The 22,459-nt window shown below is 41.5% G+C and overlaps 1 protein-coding gene across 2 annotated transcripts in view; it reads left to right on the forward strand.

The window, feature by feature from the left end:
* CYP4X1 (cytochrome P450 family 4 subfamily X member 1) overlaps positions 1–22,459 on the forward strand; it is a 57,638-nt gene that overhangs the window by 21,925 nt on the left and 13,254 nt on the right. The window contains exons 1-8 of one of the 2 annotated variants that reach the window (XM_017872061.1): positions 4,795–5,058; positions 11,110–11,251; positions 12,754–12,798; positions 14,875–15,002; positions 17,444–17,571; positions 17,655–17,809; positions 20,604–20,710; positions 21,282–21,472. In XM_017872061.1, coding sequence (XP_017727550.1) covers positions 4,882–5,058; positions 11,110–11,251; positions 12,754–12,798; positions 14,875–15,002; positions 17,444–17,571; positions 17,655–17,809; positions 20,604–20,710; positions 21,282–21,472 — 1,073 coding nt within the window. In that variant the 5' untranslated portion in view covers positions 4,795–4,881. Of the gene's footprint in view, positions 1–4,794; positions 5,059–11,109; positions 11,252–12,753; positions 12,799–14,874; positions 15,003–17,443; positions 17,572–17,654; positions 17,810–20,603; positions 20,711–21,281; positions 21,473–22,459 lie in introns of those variants that run through there. The other variant, XM_017872063.1, reaches the window with a different exon arrangement.

A 22,459-nucleotide genomic window follows, 5' to 3' on the forward strand; every position in this document is an offset into this window, starting at 1 on the left:
ATCTTAACCAAAATGCAAAGTGGGTGTATGAGCAAGCCTTATTGCTCCCCTGGCGGTACCAGACAAGTGGCTTAACAAGCCCAGATAGGAAAGCAACAGACTCCTGGCATACAATCCAATTAACTAACCCTTCCAGCACGTTCACCCCTGATCTCCATTCTTCCCCAATAGTGGGAGGGACGTGCAGTTTTGCACATGGGACAGCCCTCAGGAGGGATCCCTGGGAAACTCTCACCCAGCAGCTGCTGGGATCCTCCTGAAGACTGTTTCATCACAAGCCACTGACGGTTGAAAACAGCACCGTCCCAGTGGCTCCTGGCTGCCTCACCAAATTTGTTCCCAGACCAAACTGAGAGTCAAGCTGCTTATTCTTGCAGCCCAATAATGAGATTCAGATGAACTGAGGAGGAAGAGAGTTTTTATTTCTGTAACTGGTTACAGGAAGAAAGCCTGGGGAATATCACCAAACTCAAAATTACAAAGTTTTTTCAGAGATTATATACCTTCTAAGCTATATGTCTATGTGTAAGCATGCATTCATCTAAAGACATATGTGATTAACTTCTTTTAATCTATAACTGAGATCTGAGTCCTGAAGGACTTCCTCTGGAGCCTCTGTAAATTTACTTAATGTAAATGGGCCCAGGTGCTGGGGTGATTACACTTGTCTTGTCTCCTGCTAAATCATGGAGGTTTGTGGAGTTCCTTTAGACCCCCAATAAACTTGTTTGTGGAGGCCTGGGGAGTTTCTTCAGATTCCCAATAAAACTTGTTTAATCCTAAGTGGGTCCTGATAAGAATTCTTTCATTATCTTGTCATGCTTCAAAGCCCAGGAAATGCCTAGGCAAAACTCTTGGTGGGCTTTTGTTATATTCCAGCCTTTGTATAAGGGCACTGGCTCTATCAGTTTCTTAATATTTAACTTAACCATTCAGCCAATGCTGAAACAGTTGTTATGGAGGCCTGTGTTAGTGAGACCTGGCCTGCCACACCACTGCAACACCCCAGTCCAGGCCACCATCATATCTTATCTGAATATTGCAATAGCATCAGAACTGATCTCCCTAGTTCTAGTCTTACCACTACCTTCCACATCCCAATTTATTCTCATAAATGTTAAGGTCTCAGGACCTAGAGTTAGACTGCCTAGATTCAAATCCTGACACCATTTTTTACTCTCTGATGTCCTTGGACAAGTTGCACAATCTGTATCTCAGTTTTCATACAGGTAAAATGGAATAATGGTAACATCTACCTTGATTATTATGAAGAAGAAATAACTGAGTACAAATAAATCACTTTAGAATTGTACTTGGCACTTAGTGAGGATACAGTAACTATTTAACTGTCCTTATTATATTTCAAGTAGCTTTCAGAATAATCTACTGGTTAGCTATGTCATTTTCCACCTTAAATCCTTTCAGTGGATTCCCATGGCCTTAAGTAAAGTGTGAATTTATTTACTGGGCCTACCAAGCTCTCATGGTCTGACTTTCACCCTATATGTGGTCTTAGCACCCATCCTTCTCTCTGAGACTTGAAGCTCTAGCCATGCTAAAGAGCTCCCACAATCCAGTTAGCTCAGGCCATTTTACGTTCTGTTCATGCACTTTTCCACCATGTAGAATGCCCTTTCCCACTTTGTCCATGTAGAAGACACTTTCTGACATTTTAAGACACAGCTCCACTAGACCCTAAGCCACATGAAGGCAGGGCCAGGTTGATTTTGTTCAAGGCCACATCTCCAGGGCTCAGGGCGATACATGGCACATGGTCAGTTCTCAATAAATATTCACTCAGTAAATGAATGGACGGATAAAAGCATCTCCTCAGTTATAAAACTTTTTTCACATTTTCTCTTCACCTGCATCTCCCCTAGCGTGGACAGATTTCGTTACTCTCTCCTTTGTCTGGCAAGGATATCAGCATCACTTTCTGTGATAGTTACCTTAAAAGTACTTAAGTGACCCTTGTCTCCCCTCTGCATTGAGCTCCCAGCCATGTGCCCAGCACAGCGCCTGGGACACAGTAAATGTTCAGCCCATGTTTACTAACTGAGCACATGAGCAAATCAGAGAGCAGTAAATCTCTGGAATCCCACATTGGTGGGCTGCATTGCTATCCTGGGATACAGTTCCACAAACTTCTAGACTTTTATCGCCATGGTTCCATTGTCTTAAAATTCATTCATTAGTAAGTAATAATATACTTCCACATTTTAATGGATCAAAGACGTAGGTTGCCATACTGAATTATCATAATTTCAGTCAAAGGTTACCTTGCACTGCCCTGTTTGTAGACAAATGTATGGTTTTCTTTGGACTGTGTGTAGGATTGAAGCAGCTCCTCAATGACCTTCATTTCTTGTCTCTCGTGTCTGACGTGGAAGTAGCCATCAGATGAGCATTGGTAGAGGCACAGGCCTCCTTCTGGGAGTCTCATGGGGCTTATTTCCATCTAGAGGCACCACTATCCATGTTGATGGGATTTTTTTGGTATCTCCAATTCCCTGTACTGTAGCCAAGAAAATTCAATTCAGTAGATATTTGTGCAGGAATGCCAAAAAAGGAAGGAGGCACTGCTTTGTTTTTGGTCTCCAGAATCATATCTTTGAGTTGTAGCAAGTATCAAAAGTCAGTCTTTGGCCAGAATAAATAATTTTCTAAATTCCTTTCTCTCCCATTAGCATGCCCTGTTGGAGTAGATTACAGAACTTTATTCTCCACCAGGGATAGCAAAAACACAAGCAATAACATAAGGATATTTTCTACCACATGAAATGCAGGTTGTGGGGAAAACCCACCTCTTGCAGCCTGGTGGACTGAAGCAAAAAGTGGCAGAGGTTGGGTGGTCAAGAGAGTATCTAATTTTTCCCCTGTAGGCTAAAATCCTGGGATTGGGGTTTAGATAGAGTGAAGGGCAACTTGAGAGCACAGGGGATTTTACCTTGCGTCTTTTTTTTGGAGAAACCAGAGTGAAAATGGCAGTGAAGCAGAGAAGGCCTGAACTTCAAGCCTCTTCAACACATTCAAGCCTCTCTTAGGCTCCTAAATATAGTGCACAAGTTCCAGAGTTCCTTTGTTACCCCTGGAAGCACATGGAATGGTGCTGGACAGGGGCAACTGGCCCTGGAGCAGAAGAGTAACTGCATGGAACTGTCCAAGCCTCAGAGGGAGTCACACCACCAGCAAGAACCTGGGTGGGAATAGGTGAGCCAATGGGTCCCCAAGCTCTGACTCTGCCAAGAGAACTCACTAGAAGGTCACCAACCACACATACTATTCCTCAGTTGCATGAAGAACCCAAGGACCAGACCAGGCAAGATATCACAAAGCTGAAACCAGCTCTGGGGCAGAGCATGGATTTGAGGTCTTCAGCCCTATCACCATGAGATCATATGAGGGCCACCATACAACCATCATAATTTGGGGAAGGAATAGGGCATAAAGGAATAATACGCAAAGCCGAAATGCCGTGAGTTACCCAGAAGAAGCTGTGTAAGCCAGAGGATTCTGAGACCCTGTCAAATAACAACATCTAGTTGAGGGTTGGAATTAGGTAGGAAGTAGGGAAGTCTGGGAAAGAAGGAGCAGAAACACTTGTTGTGTGTGGCTTAATGGAACATGCAAGGGGCCAGGACAAACTTGGTCCGGATGAAGTCACCACCCCTGGAGCCTGCGTTAATCACTTACCTGACAAATATAATCTGACTCCAGAGAGTGGAGCATAGGCTTAAGGAAATGGGGGTGGGGGGTGGGGAGGTGGGGGAGAGGCAGTGATAGGGAGAACAGGGAATTGTAGCAGAGATTGGGTTTATTGTTCAGGGCTGTCAATCAACACCTAACATATGCCTGTCTTAGCCTAAATCAATGAATAAATGAATCAAATGTGGGCAATGCCTATAAAGATTGCTGGGACAGGGAGGTGGGGAGAGACAGCAGCTTGGGAAGTCAGGCCTGTTAGATCCTACTTCACCACCTGATAGATTATAAATACTAAAACCATCACTTCCAAATTATTTTTACTACACTTTTCTGTTATCTGTACTCGCGTTTATGTCTCTGGCATCTAGAGGCAGCCCTTCATGGGCAAGGGACCCGAGCAGCCACACAGGCTCTGAACCCAGAAGGGCATATGCTCGGTTTAATGCTCTGTCATCTTAGAATTGTTAATAAAGTTTTCATCCCACATTTTCATTTTGCACTGGGATTCATAAATTATGTAGCAGGCCCTGACTCTACCTGTATAGTGGAATTACTAGATAACGGTACGCTACTGTGCATATCTTCCCCGTTCAGTGTTCGGTGCCCTCGTATCGGCAGCTTGAACTAGCTCATGGTGCATGTTGGTACACGCTGGGAATCAGGGTGGAAACTAGTTGTAAACTATTTACTGGAACACCACTAGGCAAGCCACAGGATAAAGGAATAATGATCGTACACCTCCCGCTACCTCTACCCCCTGGGAATTTTGGTAGAATGCGAGAATTGGAAAGAAAATCTCTTGCACAGCCATTTATTAATTTTGATAAGGAAGAAAAACAACGACCTCAACTTTGGCATTATTTTACAATATAAATTCATATCCCGTGACTGAAAACTGTTCGACTTAAAAGAGAAAGCTCCAGGAACGCAAAAGCAGTTGGGCTGAACCAAGCGTGCGCGCTTTGGTAACCGGCTAGAAGTCCCGCACGCTAGCCTGCCGCCTCTCCCCAGGTCTGAGCTGCCCCTCCCACTGCCCTTCCCCTCCCGCGAGTCGGAAGCTTCGCGAGAGCCCAGGGAGGCGGTGGGCTGCGCGACCCTACGCCAGCCCCCGGCGGGAGAAAGCGCATCCTCTCCCGCGCCCCCGGAAACCGCCGGCGTTTGGCGCTGCGCAGAGCCATGGAATTCTCCTGGTTGGAGACGCGCTGGGCGCGGCCCTTTTACCTGGCGTTCGTGTTCTGCCTGGCCCTGGGGCTGCTGCAGACCATTAAGCTCTACCTGCGGAGGCAGAGGCTGCTGCGGGACCTGCGAGCCTTCCCGACGCCCCCCACCCACTGTTTCCTTGGGCACCAGAAGGTAGATGGGAGGGAGGAGGGATGGGCGGAGGAGGATGCGGCAGAGGAGCCCGGCCTGCGGAGAGACGGCTGCTTCCTTCCATCCCTGGGGACCCTCCGGCTTGCACTGGCCTTTCCATCTCGGCCCGTGGCTCTCAGCATCATTTTTCCTTGCTCTGGAGACTTGCTTTCCCGCAGCCCCACAGGGAAAGGTCACTAAAGAGGAAGCTTTGGGGGCTGGGAGAGACCTATTTAAAGAACCTGAATATGGAGAAAGAAAGCGAGGTGTAACTCAGGTCTGTCTCTCCTTGCTTCACCAAGCCTTCCACATGTGTTGCTTTAAAAATAGCATGTTATTCTAAATAACTTATTAATTGCAGAAAATATGCAAAATCGATCCCAATTGTTGGCACCCTTAGTCCATTTTAACCAGAGACAATTTTCTTTTCCTAAGATTCTTGTGAAGTAAGGAGCAGCCCCAGCCAGCCGCTCAGGAAATACTGATGGATGGAAATTTGTAAAGGGAGACTGTTAGCTTTTGGTCTCTCCTGTCTTTTAAATCCACTCGCACCCCTAATTGAGGTTTTTATTCATTCAACCGACTCTGAGTGGCAATTGTGTGGTAGGTACTAAGATTACAAAGAGAAGCTAAATGCCTTCCCTGCACCTCCCAAGTCAGGTGCAGACTTAGGCCACAGAGAGAAAATGAAAATTTAAGGCAATGTGTGCTTTACTAGAGGCCCAGAGACAAGGGAATATCCATCGCAGGAAAGTATACATCTCCGCCTAGAGGAGGAAGAAAAGTCTGTGAAGGACTGAGCAGAGTCTTAAAGGATGGTTGGGTGGTGTGGGGAAGGCATTCCGGCAGAGCTACTGCACGATCCTTTGGTTTCCCCCACTTTCTAGTCTTTCTTACCTAAAGCAACCACTTTCAACCCTTTTATCGTTTTTTTTTTCTGGTATTTAAATCTTTACTTGTAAAATAATATTACTATATTGCATCTATTACTTTAATAAGTTTAGACATCTGCTGTGGTTTAGATACGGTTTGTTCGTCCCCACCAAGCCTCATGTTGAAATTTGATTCCCAATGTTGGAGGTGGGATCTGATGGGAGATCTTTGGGTCATTGGGATGAATCCCTCATGAATGTCTTGGTGCAGCTGTCTCCTTCATAAGTTTTCACTCTCTCAGTCCCTCTTCACCCCTCAGAACTGATTGTTGAAAAGCACCTGCCACCTACTCCCCCCTCTCTCTTCCTCTGTCTCACCATGTGATTTCTGCACACAACTGCTCCTGTTCACTTCCACTATGAGTGGAAGCAGTCTGAGGTCCTCCTCAGATGCAGATGCCAATGCCATGCTTCCTGTACAGCCTGCAGAATTGTAACGCATATAATCATCTTTATGAATTATCCAGCCTCAGGTGTTTCTTTACAGCAACACAAATGTACTAAGACAGCATCCACCTATGAACTTCTTTATGACAGGCAATCACTTACACCTCATCTTCCGCTGTCCCAATAACTATATTGTGTTGTATTTTTTAGTTAAATAGAAAAACCTCTATTTGTATTATTTTTATTATGCAAATGTTATTTACTGCTGATCTAAATAGTCCTCTTGCATTTTATTTATTTTCTCATAGAGCTTCCCCCACCCCCACAATATTGTTAACTTCTTCCTTTTCTAATCTGCTTCATTTTTCAATATCTGTCAGTATTTTTTTCCAAATGCTCTAATAGATCTGTCAAACACATCTAAATAATATTTCCAAGAATGCAAACATGCCAAATAATCTGTTCGTTTTTCTGGAGATATTTTTCCCACAGACCTCTCCTCCTTTTCCAGTCTGGACTGGTTGTTCTTTAAGCTTGGTATGGAGATACTGTTCTAGGGCTCCCCATTGTTGCTGTCCTGTGTTATGTATCTCTACTGTCTCATGGATACTGTGTCGTCTGTTGTTTCCATTGAATTGTTTTGGCATCCTTGTCAAAAATCTATGGACCATAAATGTCAAGGTCTATTTCTGAATCTTCAATTTTAATCCATTGATCTGTATGTCTATCCTAACTCACAGACATAGAGAGTAGAAGGATGGTTACCAAAGGCTGGGAAGGGTAGTGGGGAGCTAGGGGAGGAGGTAGGGATGGTTAATGGGTACAAAAAAAATAGAAAGAGTGAATAACACCTACTAGTTGATAGCACAGCAGGGAGGCTGTAGTCAATAATAACTATGCATTTTTAAATAAAGAGTGTAATAGGCTTGTTTGCAACTCAATGGATAAATGCTTGAAGGGAGGGGATGGGTACCCCATTCTTCATGATGTGCCTGTTTCACATTGCATGTCTGTATCAAAAACATCTCATTTACTCCATAAATATATACACCTATGTATCCACAAAAATTAAAAATTATAAATAAATTATATGTCTATCCTTATGCTAATACCACACTGCTTTACTGTTGCTTTGTAGTAAGCTTTGAAATCAGGAAGTATGAGTCCCCCTACTTTGTTATTTTCCAAGATTATTTTGGCTATTTGGAATCCTTGGGTTTCTATGTAAATTTTAGAATTAGCCTATCAATTTCTACAAGGAACCAGCTAGGGTTCTGCTAGGGATTACATTGAATCTGTAGATCAGTTTGGGGATTATTGCCACCTTTACAATATTAGGTCTTCTGATCCATGAACACAGAAAGCCTTTCCATTTATGTAGGTCGTCTTTTTTTTTTTTTTTTTTTTGAGACAGAGGCTTGCTCTGTCACCCAGGCTGGAGTGCAGTGGTGCAACCCCGGCTCACTGCAACCTCCGCCTCCCGGGTTCAAACGATTCTCCTGCCTCAGCCTCCTGAGCAGCTGGGACTACAGGCACACGCCACCACACCAGCTAATTTTTGTATTTTTAGTAGAGACGGTATTTCACCCTATTGGCCAGGCTGGTCTTGAACTCCTGACCTCATGATCCACCCACCTCGGCCTCCCAAAGTGAATGGATTACAGGGGTGAGCCACCACGCCCAGCTTTCTTTAATTTTTTTAACGATGTTTTTGTATTTTTCAAAGTATACATTTTGCATTTCTTTTGTTATTTTTTTCTGTTTCATTCTTTTTGAAGCTCTTGTGTCTTAATTTCATTTCAGATTATTTATTGCATTCATAGTGTTTTAGAGTCCATATTCCCTCTTGACTGTCACTAAGTTATTTTTTCTGTTGTCGAGAGGTTTCTATCAGAATTTTGCAGATTAGAGGTGACAGACCTATCAAACTAATATTACCAACCCTCCCCATTTACTCGGATCTGGATCCTTGTGGTGAATCACCTAAGTCACAAGGAAATCTAGTCTCTAAGGCTCAAAAGGTGAAACTATTTTACATAGTCAGTAACATTTTATTGCTACATTTTAACTGTACGTATTTATGGAGTACCTGTGATATTTTGATACATGCATATAATGTGCAGTGATCAAATCAGGGTGTTTAGGGTATTCATCACTTCTAACATTTATTATTTATTTGTATTTGGAACATTTCACATCTTCTCTTCAAGCTCTTCAGAAATATGCAATAAATTATTGTTAACAGTGCTATTGAACACCGCAACTTATTCCTTCTGTCTAAAGACAGTAACATCTTAAGTATAGTCGTAAGGTTACAGAAGGATAAAGTGTGTGGGGGGGAAATTCCATACAAGATGAGAAATTTCATTCCTTACTCTTAGTAATACAGGTCTTCTCACTATTCTTCAAACATGCCAAGGATATTCCTCCCTCAGAGCTTTGAACATGCATGTCTGTGGTTGTATTGCTCTCCCTGCAAGTTATTCAGGCCTTTGAACAAATGTTACCTCCTAAAAGACGCTTGCCCTGACCATTCAGACTAAAATAGGACCTCTAGTACTCTCTATCTCCAACCCTGTTGTTATTATCTTGGCCCTTATCAGTCTCTGACACTATACTGTGTACTCTTTTGCTTGTTCGTTTATTATCCACCACTAACTACAGTGTAAAATCTGTGAGAGGGAGGGTCTTTGTTTGCCACTATAAACCTAGTGCAAGGTACAGTTCCTGGTGCATAATAGGTGCTCAGTAAATCCTTTGTTGACTGCATAAACATATTAGGTGCTGAGAAAATTTATTTATTCAAAGATCAATTTACTATATAGAGTAGGCCAGGTAAGGTTTGACATTTATTCAATAGGTCACTGAATCTTAGCCAACGTATGGGACCTACGATGTATATATGCAAGTGTGTGTGTTTGTATGTGTGTGTGTCTGTGTGTGTACTTGGATGTACTGCAGAGAGCATCTTTGTAGCTAAGTAGTATAAAGCACTTGGGCTCCAGAGTTAAACTGGAGATTGAATCCTCATTACTGGTTGCCAGCTGTACACACTTGGACAGATCATTTAACCTAGTCTGTAGGGCTCAATTTCCTCATCTGTAAAATAGGGATTGTAATTATATCTACTTCATAGGATTCTTGATGTAAATATTAAATAACATAAAACATGGAAAACATTTAGCAGCACCTAGTTCATAGCAGTGCTTGATAAATGTTAGCTGTTGCTATTTGGGGGCACTGTGCATTTTCTGAACATTTCTGAACAATGTTTACTAAATATATGTAGTACCCATTTTCAAGTATATTTAGATGCTTCTCTGGGGATGAAAAAATATAAATTAAATATAGTACAGGATTCACAATAGTTTTCTGTCCTTTTTGTCTAGTCAGGAGTTTAAAAAGTATAATGAAATACTTCCATGTGGCTGGGGTATTTATGAAAGTTTTTTACCTAAACAAACAATTGTCATATTAGTTTATAATTTCCATGAGGGCAAAGGCCTTGTCTTTCTTCTATTTCTCTGTATCTCTACCACCTGGTACATGTGATAGACACTCAGTAAATACTTGTGTGTTTATTGTTTGTGAATGAATAAATGAAAAAATATTCACATTGTTGAAAACCACTACTCTGGATGGTGGGCGCTTATCACTGGCTTGATTATGGCAACATTAGCAAAAAAGAGTGCAGTATTTTAGAAACTAGATTTCAAGAGTCTCAACCTTTCAGTGGCCTTGAACTATCCAGAGAGCACTTTATGGGTTAAAATTGCTAAATGATAACAGAGAAAAATGGGAGCCAGAGTTGTCCACCTCTCCTGAGGATGAGAACAAACAATCCTGCAGCAGATACCGTGTGATTGGTCACATGAGGAAAAATCTGGCAGCCTTCAGATTACTTTGCAGCTGGGGACTCCCATCATCATGCTCAAGTGTATAGATGGGCACACCAAAACACACACGTGCAGGTGCCCTCCACTTTACACAAGAAGCAAATGTAAATGAATCTTGTTTTCAGTGATTTAGAGAAACAATTTAAGTGACCCATTACTCATCTGCTTCTAAAAGCAAAAAGTCCTTCTCCAGTGGCAGTATTTGCACTCTCATTTGTAAATGTTGGAAGCTGAAAGTTTTGTATTTGAGTTGGCTTTAAGCTTCACACATCTGTGTAAATGGACCTTCTGTTGTTGGGAGGAGAATTTGGATTTTCTTTGTAGATAGAGTTGGCAATTTTTTAGAGAGAAGCATTTACTACTAAGTCATGAGAAACAATCAGTGGTGCATAATTAGAGAGAGGAACAGGGAGAAGAAATGGTGAGCTGGATGTAGGGTCATGCCTCATTTAGTAACTGTTAGTTTCCCACTTAGGAAATACGTCTTTTAGCTTCCAGATCCCACTCCAGTCTGAGTGTGTGATGTTGGCAAGTGAGGCAGAGAGTGTGACTCGGCTCACCCTCTACTGGGACAAGAGTTCACAGTAAATGTCATTCAACAGTGACTTGGTCTGGGGGTACAGGTTATATTAATATTGAGAAGATAAATACACTAACTTTGTTTAGAGAATTATCCCCCAAGTTTAGAAGTTCCAAAGAAAGCATGTTATGTCACTTCCAGAAAAGTCTCAGGCTCCTCTGCTTGTGTGACCTTGTCACTTGAATTCAGCTTGTGTCTGTAAGAGGGGACAGGTCCAGCCTGGCTGGCTATCTAATTACTTTTACTTTTTTCACGGCAGTTTATTCAGGATGATAACATGGAGAAGCTTGAGGAAATTATTGAAAAATACCCTCGTGCCTTCCCTTTCTGGATTGGGCCCTTTCAGGCATTTTTCTATATCTATGACCCAGACTATGCAAAGACATTTCTGAGCAGAACAGGTAAGAAGAGGGGGAATCTCTGGGACCTATTCCTCCTAGAAGTGAAATGCATCAAACCCATAGGCAAGATTCCAAAGCAGATTGGTTTGAGGTCTTTAAGAGATCCAGGAGCAAGTATGGGGAGGTGACAGGTTTCCTACCAATACTGAAGGGGATTCCCATGTCCTCCCCAGTCCCTTGTCTTATTCAGGACTGCATGGACATGTTGAGGTCCGTGTAACTTAAAACCCAGCTGGCATTACCAGACTTGCCAGGCAAGGCTTCCCTTGCCTTCTCTGGGCTTGTTTTGTTTTGTTTTGAGATGGAGTCTCACTCTGTCGCCCAGGCTGGAGTTCAGTGGCACGATCTCGGCTCACTGCAAGCTCCGCCTCCCGGGTTCACACCATTCTCCTGCCTCAGCCTCCCCAGTAGCTGGGACTACAGGCGCCCGCCACCATGCCTAGCCAATTTTTTGTATTTTTAATAGAGACGGGGTTTCACCATGTTAGCCAGGATGGTCTCAATCTCCTGACTTTGTGATCCGCCTGCCTCGGCCTCCCAAAGGGCTGGGATTACAGGCGTGAGCCGCCGCCGCGCCCGGCAGCCTCTGTGGATTTTATGACTTCACTGTGAGCAGCACTTCCCATTCCTACCGCTGGTTTCCAGCATAAGTCTCAAGAGGGTGGGGAATCAGCAGTAACTCTACCTCTGCTGGTTCAGTATGTAAGCCTGGATGTTAGATCCTTAATTTACCCATCAAACCTTTTGATTATGATCCAAATTTTAGCTTTCCTCTCCACATATTTCTGAACTATGTCCCCTTTTCAGGTATGAGCCATCTACCTCCCCCACCCAATCCTTTTTTAAGGCTTTCATTGTGGATTATTTCATAGCGTAATACTAAAATGTCCAGTTTTTGCCCTGTCAACTTTGTAAAATGAAGGTTTTTATCTTCCAATCTTTCCTATGCATCGTATCCACCACTCCTAATAAAACCTAGTAAAAGAAGAGCATTGTCTTGACTATCTCCATGTTTCCAGTCCCCCCGCTCTGATTTGTCTCATGTTCACCTGTTAAGGACAAGAACAGTAGAACACCTCCACTTTGGGGTTCACAAAAACACCAAGAGGCATTGGCATCTCAGTACCTGGTGTCTGCTGTCCTCTGCTCTGATCCTTAATTTGCCTTCTGTAAAGGATATATGTTGTCCCAACTATGGTTATGGAAACTTTGCAACCCTCAGGCAAACTCTCTTTCTGTTGGAGGCAGTGTAAACGAGGGAAGAATCAGGGTTTCTGTACTTGCCTGCCTCATAGCCCTGTTCTTTAAAACTGAGCCAGGACTAACACAGGTCTTTCCCTAGGCTGCCAAAGGCAGCAGGAAGTAAGCCCTGCGCTCTCTTTTGCTCACAATTTGTGGTTGGTGCAGGGAAACACGGAAAACCAGAAAACCGTCACCAACTTGAACTGATAATGAAAGCTCCCTCTAATGATGTCTTTTGTTTCCTCTGCTTGACTCTGCAGATCCCAAGTCCCAGTACCTGCAGAAATTCTTACCTCCACTTATTGGTATGTATGTGCAAATGAGAGGTATAGCCCACTCTCATTCAGAGTCCCCTTTCCATAGTAGAGCATGCCAAAGGAACTGAAATCTGAATTCAAAAGCATAAAGAGTGTCAGGTAGAGCTATACTGTTATCTAGGGGAAAGATTGAAGGAGAGCTCTAAGGTCAACACAACACCACTTCCCAGAAAACTTCTTCATCCATTTCTCTCCCACAAAGTCTTCTTCTCAAGGCAGCAAGTATGTGAATCTGTCCCGTCTCCCTTTAAAACTGCAGCCTCGGCCGGGCATAGTGACTCATGCCTGTAACCCCAGCACTTTGGGAGGCCGAGGTGGGAGGATCACTTGAGGTCAGGATTTCAAGACCAGCTAGGCCAACATGGTGAAATCCCATCTCTACTAAAAATACAAAAATAGCCAGGCGCAGTAGCACATGCCTGTAGTCCCACAACTCAGGAGGCTGAGGCATGAGAGTCGCTTGAACTCAGGAGGTGGAGGTTGCAGTGAACTGAGATCATGCCACTGCACTCCAGACTAGGTGACAGAGCAAAACTCTGTCCACAACCCCCACCAAAAAAAATCTACCCAAACTGCAGTCTCACCACCCCATTCTTGTTTTCTTTATCCTTCTCTCTTGTTTTCTTGGATGTTTTCCTTTCTTTTTGGAGTTCCTTTATTTCCACGTGTAAATCAGTACAATTTTGCTCTAGAGTTTGGCAATATTCTGTCAGCCGATAAATTAAGCTCTTTAATTATATAATTGGTATTTATGTTAAACAAGACACGAATTAAAGAAAAGAATATATAGGCTTGTATTAGGAACCACTTAGATTTGAATCTTGCCCCCTCCTGCACTGACTAGTTAAATATGATCTTGGGGAAGCCATTTAATCTCTCCCTATCTCAGTTTCCTCATCTTTGATAATAAGGTTGAGAGTCACTTTGCTGGGCTGTTATGAGGATTAAATGAAATACATATTTTTAGGCCGAGCGCGGTGGCTCAAGCCTGTAATCCCAGCACTTTGGGAGGCCGATACGGGCAGATCACGAGGTCAGGAGATCGAGACCATCCTGGCTAACCTGGTGAAACCCCGTCTCTACTAAAAAATACAAAAAATTAGCCGAGCGAGGTGGCGGGCGCCTGTAGTCCCAGCTACTCGGGAGGCTGAGGCAGGAGAATGGCGTAAACCCAGGGGGTGGAGCTTGCAGTGAGCTGAGATCCGGCCACTGCACTCCAGCCTGGGTGACAGAGTGAGACTCCGTCTCAAAAAAAAAAAGAAATACATATTTTTAGCACTAAATGTAATGGCCACCATTGTATGAGTGACAGATCAGGCATCATGAGTCTGGCATGTTGTAAGCACTCAATGTGCTTACAATTACATACTCAATTATGTATTAATAAACTTTAAAGTCCTTTTAAAGTCAAATCCTAATGACCAGTCTGGCAGTAGAAGATTGTGAAGCATTAGTCTTAATAAGTATTTTCACATAGTATCATTCCCAGAGCTGCACTCAAGGAGGGAATATCAGAAGACAGAGTGGACGCTCTTGTCTTTTTCCTTGTGAATTTATGTTCATCGTATAGTTTATGGATTGGTTTGGAGTGGAAAGGAAAGGAATTTACTTGCTGTGTTACTAGTGTGAGCTAGGGAGAAGGTTGGCTACCTTAGGTATTCACTTTCAGTTAACCTCCACAGCAACACAGGGAAAAAGGTATTTAGTATCATAGTTCGTTGTTGAGAAAACTAAACCTCACGAAGTTTAAGTCACTTATTCAGTTACTACATAGGTAGCAACTAGTGATTTCAGGATTAGCACGCTCATCTTATAAGGCTTTGAAATTTATTAGACTTTGAAACTCTTTCTCACAGTATTAAATACATCCATCCCAGAAGTAAGCTTCTAAATTCACCTTCATCTATTAAATTGCATTGTATATTAATACAAGTGCTACTTTGATATTCCACTATTTCATGACTGCCTGTAGGTCATGGTTACTCCATGCTGCTTGTGTTCCTCATCTCTCCTTCATCTCATCTGATTAAATGGCATAAGGTTTTCCGCCTTTTATTTCTCAAGGGAAAGGACTGCTGGCTCTAGATGGACCCAAGTGGTTCCAGCATCGTCGCCTGCTAACTCCTGGATTCCATTTTAACATCCTGAAAGCATACATCGAGGTGATGGCTCATTCTGTGAAAACGATGCTGGTAAGTGAAGGGGAAAAGTGCTCTGGTGCATTGCAAAATGCTCCCAGCAATGGACAGTATTAGGTTAATGTTTCGTGGGCCATGAAAATTAAAATTCAGTTTCTAAAAATTTAACAAATGTACAAGTACTCATTGAACAATAGGTGTCTAAAAATTTGTTATGTTCTTTGGGTGATAGTATTAATAAAAAGAAGATCTGGTCCTCTGTCTTAAATATATTTTGAGATTTTATGGCAGCAAACCAGGTACCAAATGGTGACGGTTAGATAGTAAGTGCTATAGATGTGTTTCATGGATGGCAGGTCTGTACAAACTTACCCCAAAGTCTGAGGAAACTGAGAGGCTGAAGAAAAAGACTGACAGATTATTAAAAAGAAACATTCAATAGAGGCTTTCAAACAGAAACCATAGCTGTTTCACACAGTGGTGACACAAGATGTTGGATCCCTGTGCCATTACCCTCCAGACCCAGGAATTATAGACCATGGGGAGGGACACACATGCTTTAGAGGAAATTATTAATAGTAAGAACTTGCCCTAAGGGCAAAATTTATTGTAAGTACATGCTCTTACACAAGGAACAATAGATAAACTGGAAATCTCAGAGCATTCCTGGAACTAAAGTTAAGAAGGCAGATTAGCTTCCAAGATGGAATTGTGTTAACCTCCACAAGGTGACAGGTAAGGATGGCAGGAGCAGCTATAACAGCTTCAGATTCAGAGGAAACTCAAATTTGCCATGAAATAAAAGCTGGACTTGAATATGTAGGTAATATGGATGAGAATATTCAAGGCAGAGTGAGGGAGCATGAACAAAGGTTTGGAGATTGGCATAGACTTGCAGTGGCTATAAAGGACCAAGCAAAAGAGAATGTCTATATTAAAGTTGCAGATGTGAATTTCCTCTTGTAATTGGTGGAGGATCACTAGGCCCTGACCTACACTTTTCAAAGGGGCAGAAGAACATTGTAGGGAAACATTCCTGTGAGTGGTCTCAGATTTACAAATGAGTTCTACTCCAAAACTCTATTTGTACAATGGCTTTGATTTTTAAATCATATTTATTTTGAAATCAGACAAGTAATTCACTAATACACTTTCATCATAGATACTTCAAATACCGCAAACAAAGGCAAAGTTTTCCTCTCACTTCATGTGCAAACCCATCCCTGTTCCCATACAAACTACTGTTACCAGCTCAATGATTGGATTCTCAGCCAAACTCACAGAAGCAGTTTGAACCCCAAGTCAGCCAGGATTGTGGTAAAAACATCAGTGTGAGTCCTCAACGCAGAGACCCAGAGACTGTGCGGCGCAAGCTAATGAGAGAGGAGAGCATCCTTTTCTGATTCTAGCGCTGTTCAGCTGCAGCACAATTTCAGATCCTCCAGTGATTGCACTGGAGCTGCATTGGAGTTTTCTCTCTATTTCTTGGAGCACTTCCTCCCCTCCTCATTTCTCAGCCACATATTTCTGTGGGATTTTTCTCACACTTCCTTCCTCTGCTGAATCATTCCAGAGTTTCTCAAGCTTGGAAGCCTCCCTCCTGTTCTCATTTCTTCTAAATTCACCATTTGCTCTCAGTAAAACTTACATAGTTGAGATAAAAGCTCTTTGACTAGACAATTTTTTTCTTAGGGAAAAGTTTTTAAAATTCTCTTTACCTTTGTGGTTGCCACGTCTCTGAAATTTTAAAAGTTCAGGTTGACCGATAGGTCTTAAGCTAGGGGCTAGGTGCTTAAGACCTGTTGGTCAACCTGAACTTTTAAAATATCCATTTATTTGAATTTTTACAAAAAGTATGCTTATTACACAAATACATTTTCAACCAGGGACTTTGTGACAGTTTTAAAATGTCAGGCAAAACATTTCAAGCAGTATGAGTAGGTCTGTTTGTGGGGAAGTTAAGCCAGGTCAGGCTTCGCTGGGGGCAGCTCCCTGTAGCAGCTCCTCTCCACACTTGCTCCATTTCCCACTTTTGAATCCAAAATGTTTTTGAAAATGTTCTGAGTTTGTTTTAAATGTGGCTATGGTGGTTGAGAGCAGTGGCAGGGCATCTAGCAAGTTTGGAATTGAAGATGGAGGAAGCCCTGGGGTAAACCCCTTGGAATTATGGGTCTTGTGTCAATGATTGTTTTAATGGAACTCTGGTCTGTTTGAAAGCAGAGTTATGGTAATAATTGAAAAGCCACAGATCTTTAACTCAGCCATTTACCATATATGCAGGTTTCTCCATGCTCCTTCTCACTCCGCTGGGTGTATTTTTCTCTTCCTCGTGTCCCAAGTAAGCACACAGCTTATTTACTCATGTGACCTTTGATTCCTGCTGGGTCAGGTTTGTCTCCCTTAAATCATAAAAGCAGGGCCAGGCAGGAGCCTTCAAATGCAGGCAGTTTGGTCATGGTGGTGGTGATGATGCTGACCTTGACCTCCTGTGCCAGGATAAGTGGGAGAAGATTTGCAGCACTCAGGACACAAGCGTGGAGGTCTATGAGCACATCAACTTGATGTCTCTGGATATAATCATGAAATGCGCTTTCAGCAAGGAGACCAACTGCCAGACAAACAGGTCAGTGGTGGGAGAGCAAAAAAGATATTTCTACACATTTTCTAAGTTGTTTATTAATGCATTATCCCAACTTTCTCTTCTAGCACCCATGATCCTTATGTAAAAGCCATATTTGAACTCGGCAAAATCATATTTCACCGCTTGTACAGTTTCTTGTATCACAGTGACATAATTTTCAAACTCAGCCCTCAGGGCTACCGCTTCCAGAAGTTAAGCCGAGTGTTGAATCAGTACACAGGTATTTGCTGGGTTTGGGTTGCCCACATCCATATGCTGTCATGATTGTACTGTGTCTGTCTAGAGGGATAAACCTTAATATAGGCCGGGTGCGGTGGCTCAAGCCTGTAATCCCAGCACTTTGGGAGGCCGAGACGGCCGGATCACAAGGTCAGGAGATCAAGACCATCCTGGCTAACATGGTGAAACCCCATCTCTACTAAAAAATACAAAAAACTAGCCGGGCGAGGTGGCGGGCGCCTATAGTCCCAGCTACTTGGGAGGCTGAGGCAGGAGAATGGCGTAAAAAACCCGGGAGGCGGAGCTTGCAGTGAGCTGAGATCCGGCCACTGCACTCCAGCCTGGGCGACAGAGCGAGACTCCGTCTCAAAAAAAAAAAAAAACCTTAATATAACGAGAGAAAGAATCTTTGTCATTAATGGAGCTTTTATGTAGACACTGCTCCAAAGAAATTTGACTTGAGTCCTTTATAAGGCTTTGCTTCAACCATAGCAGTAAGTCTTATCAGAATTTTCATATATATATACTATTTTTACTGTGGATAATTATTATTAATACAAATATAAGTAGGCACTTAAGAGTTGAAAACATACATGGAATATGGCTTTTTGCACAGCGATTGCAGTAATAGTAATGACAGGCTAAAACCATGCAACATAGGAATGGAGAGAGGAACAGCGTAAACGTGGACATGGACCTGAAAGAGTCTTGATTCAAAAACAGTTTTAGCAAGCATAAACAAAAAAGTTGAAATAGATTAAGCTTTTTAAGCAATTCAACATTACTTGTCATGAATGCCGTAGTGGAAAATACTTATCAAACAGTGAATTAATCCTTCATCAGCTCCACCACTTACTAGCAGTTACTAGTAAGTTACTTACTGCTTTGTTTCAGTGTCATCTAGAAAATGTTGATTAAAAAGCAACCGATCTCACAGGTTTGTTACGATGAGTGGGTTAATATATATAAAGCATTTAGGACAGTGCCTGGCACTGAATAGATGTTAAATATAAAGTATAATTATGTCAAATGTCTTTGCTTCCAGGAATTTTGCAAGGCACACCAACATATGCACATTTACACATACATATATGCATACATGCACATAGATATTATACAGAGGACACTCAGAGAAGCAGGTCATTGACAATTTAAAGCATAAATGGGCATTATAAATAGCAACCGTTCCCAAGTCTTTCTGCGTCATGGTGCACACAGAAAATGTTAATGTTTATGTGCTTCATTGGAGTAAAGAGGAATGAATCTGGGGGAAGCTATACAGAACTTTGTAAAAAAAAAACTTTACTTTTAAATATTATACAATTATGAAAAGTAAAATGCAAAGTATTCGGGAAAATATTAAATGTTAAATTTATTCAAAACTTAAAACCTTTTCAATATTTTTTTTTTTTTTTGAGATGGAGTCTCTCTCTGTCACTCAGGCTGGAGTGCAGTGGTGCGATCTCAGCTCACTGCAACCTCCACCTCCCGGGTTCAAGCAATTCTCCTACCTCAGCCTTCTGAGTAGCTGGGATTACAGGCACCCGCCACCACACCTGGCTAATTTTTGAAAATTGTTTATTTTTATTTAGTCAAATTTATCAATATTTTATTTTATTGCATCTGGATTTTCAGTAATCACAAAAAGCCATTCTCTATTCCAGGGTTTCTCAACCCTCAGCACTAATGGCCTCTTGGATTAGATAAGTCCTTGTTGTCAAGACATGTGCATTATAGGATGTTTAGCTACATCCCTGACATCTACCCACTTGACGTAGTAGAGCTCTGATAGTTGTGGCAACCATAAATAACTCCAGACATTATTAAATGTTCCCAGGGCCAAAATTGCCCCCAGTTGAGAACCACTGCCCTATACCCAGGTTGTAGAGAAAATTATTTATATTTTCTTGTGGTACTTGTATAATTTCATTCTTTTCATATTTAAATCAGAGATCTAAACTACATTTAGAATTTATTCCTATATATGGTATGAGGTATTGATCTAATTTTTCCAAATGTTTATCTGGTTTTCCCATCACCATTATTTAAAAGTTTATCTTTTCAAGTGATTTGAGATAACCATCTTTATCACATTCTAAACAGATACATGTACTTGTATCTATTTTGGATGAGAGTATATTTGGATGTTCTCTTGTATTCCATTGATGTATCTACCAATGTACTAGAATCACACTGTTTTAATTAAGGAGATTTTGTGGGTTTTTTCAACATTAATAGACCTTATTTTTAGAAAAGTTTTAGGTTTACAAAAAAGTTCAGCAGAAAGTACAGAAGGTTCTCATATTACCCATGTAACAAACCTGTACATGTATCCCTATATCTAAAATAAAATTAGAAATTTTTTAAATAGTAAATATTACCTCTGTTCCATATTTTTGTTTTGTTTTTTCTTTCAACTCCTTCAATTATAAATATATTGGCATTTCATTTCCTGCCTTCTATTTCATTCCATTTTATTTAATAACTTTTCCATGAAGATAAAATATTAGACTGAGGAAGAAAAGAATGATTGGTCACTTGCATCTAAACTTGAAATCATCTTAATTTTATTGCCCACATACTGATAGAAACTATGTTTTGGATCTGTGTTGTTTATCTTTGGAGCTTTGATCGAAAGTCCCTTTGATGGGAAAATAAACCATCTGTGAAAATGAGATCTATTTAAACATCTGGAAATCAGGCAAGATTTGGAGCTATTCATTAACCATGGCTTGCTTTATGATTTATTTGACTTTGCTGTCACTTTGGTCATTGGAAACTGTTTTTCTACCCAGATGCGATAATCCAGGAAAGAAAAAAATCCCTCCAGGCTGGGGTAAAGCAAGATAACACTCAGAAGAGGAAGTACCAGGATTTTCTGGATATTGTCCTTTCTGCCAAGGTGAATCTTCTAAATTTCTAAGCCTGCTCAAGTGGCCAGTTAATTATGTAAATAGGTGGGTAAGTGAGAATGGGATGGGGAGACAAGAATAAAACCGATTGACTAAATTTAACCATACTTTGAATTGATGAGTGGCTTCATGCAATTTGAGACAAAGAGAGAATTCTGCAACTCCGTCACTAGAGGAGGATTAGTAAAGACTAAACGAAGGATTTGACAAGTTTTGGGGATTGTCATGGATACATGGATTTTAGGGGATCATGAAAAATGGTCACATGGATGAACATACAAAATTGTGATGATAAGGTCCTGGGGAATCTGGGAGTTGAAGAGAATTTCTAGGGCCTACTGATTGAGGGCCCTCTTTGTAAGGCCTGCTTTTCTTATCTAACCTTGGTTCTCCTGTATTCTTTGGGCAGAATATGGTTTATACCACGTATTTGTCGAACTGAATTAAAATTTAAACCCTTATTTACAACTGATTTTTCCCCCTAAAATCATGATTGTGGTCGTATATCCAAACATTTATAAACTGGCATTTTATTTAAAATATTTGTATTGTACTTTCTAGGATGAAAATGGTAGCAGCTTCTCGGATACTGATGTACACTCTGAAGTGAGCATGTTCTTGTTCGGAGGACATGACTCCTTGGCAGCAAGCATCTCCTGGATCCTTTACTGCCTGGCTCTGAACCCTGAGCATCAAGAGAGATGCCGGGAGGAGGTCAGGGGCATCCTGGGGGATGGGTGTTCTATAACCTGGTAAGATCTGCACCCCTAAATTTTTCATCCTAGTTTTCCCCCTGAGATTTTGCTTTATTTTTTGCCCTGGTACCTTAGTGACCCTAGTGCCTCAGGATATGTATAGGTGAAACAGAAGAAGTAGGCTACTTTTCTGTTCTTTCTAAAGAGAGCTCCCAATTATTCTCTTGTCTTTTGGGGGGGAAAAAAGTTTATCCATAAATTCTGTCATTGTTTTTCTAATCAATGGTGTGTGAAATGTCTTATTTCTTTATTTCACCTTGGCTGGGATGCATTGGAAATGAGGACTTGATCCCTATGCTGACACTTAGAACTTAAACAGTAGGGTTCAAATGGAGTTCCTCTTCTGAGAGAGCTGAATGATTAGCTACATTATCTAAGGCTCATTCTCGACATCTCCCATCTGCTTGTCACCAATTTTATTCCTTAGGATTGATTTTAGACTTCAAACATAATATTAGATGATATATACTATAGCCAAGTTTAGCAAATATGGACTGAGGACATTTTAAATACTGAGACTTTTTTTATGACTATGATTTATTGTGGGCCCTGTCTTCGATGAGCTCATGGTCTAATACAGGAGACAGGAGACAGACCTCCAGATTGCAGTGTAGCATGATGAGGGCAATGATAGAGATATGTGCTGGCTAGCACAAAGACACAGAAGACAGGTACCTACCCTGGCATGGGAGCTCAAGGAGATTTCCTTGGGTATACGACACTTAAGCTGACTATTACAGGGTAAGTAGGAGTTACCAGGTGGAAACTGTCATCTCTATTTTGCTAGACTTTAAGTATATCTTGCTGTTAATAAAGCTCAGCTTATGCTGTTTGCAAAGATAAAATATGTTCCTGACATAATCTGGTCAAAGGGACAGGAAGATGGAAATGGTAAGGACAACTCAGCAGCATGACCAGATTAAAAACACCATATTTCATATGCAAAAGTCAACTCAATTGGAACATTTGTAAAACCAAATTTGA

Source organism: Rhinopithecus bieti, unplaced genomic scaffold, assembly GCF_001698545.2.
Source record: "Rhinopithecus bieti isolate Rb0 unplaced genomic scaffold, ASM169854v2 scaffold_6776, whole genome shotgun sequence".
Lineage (NCBI taxonomy): Eukaryota > Metazoa > Chordata > Mammalia > Primates > Cercopithecidae > Rhinopithecus > Rhinopithecus bieti.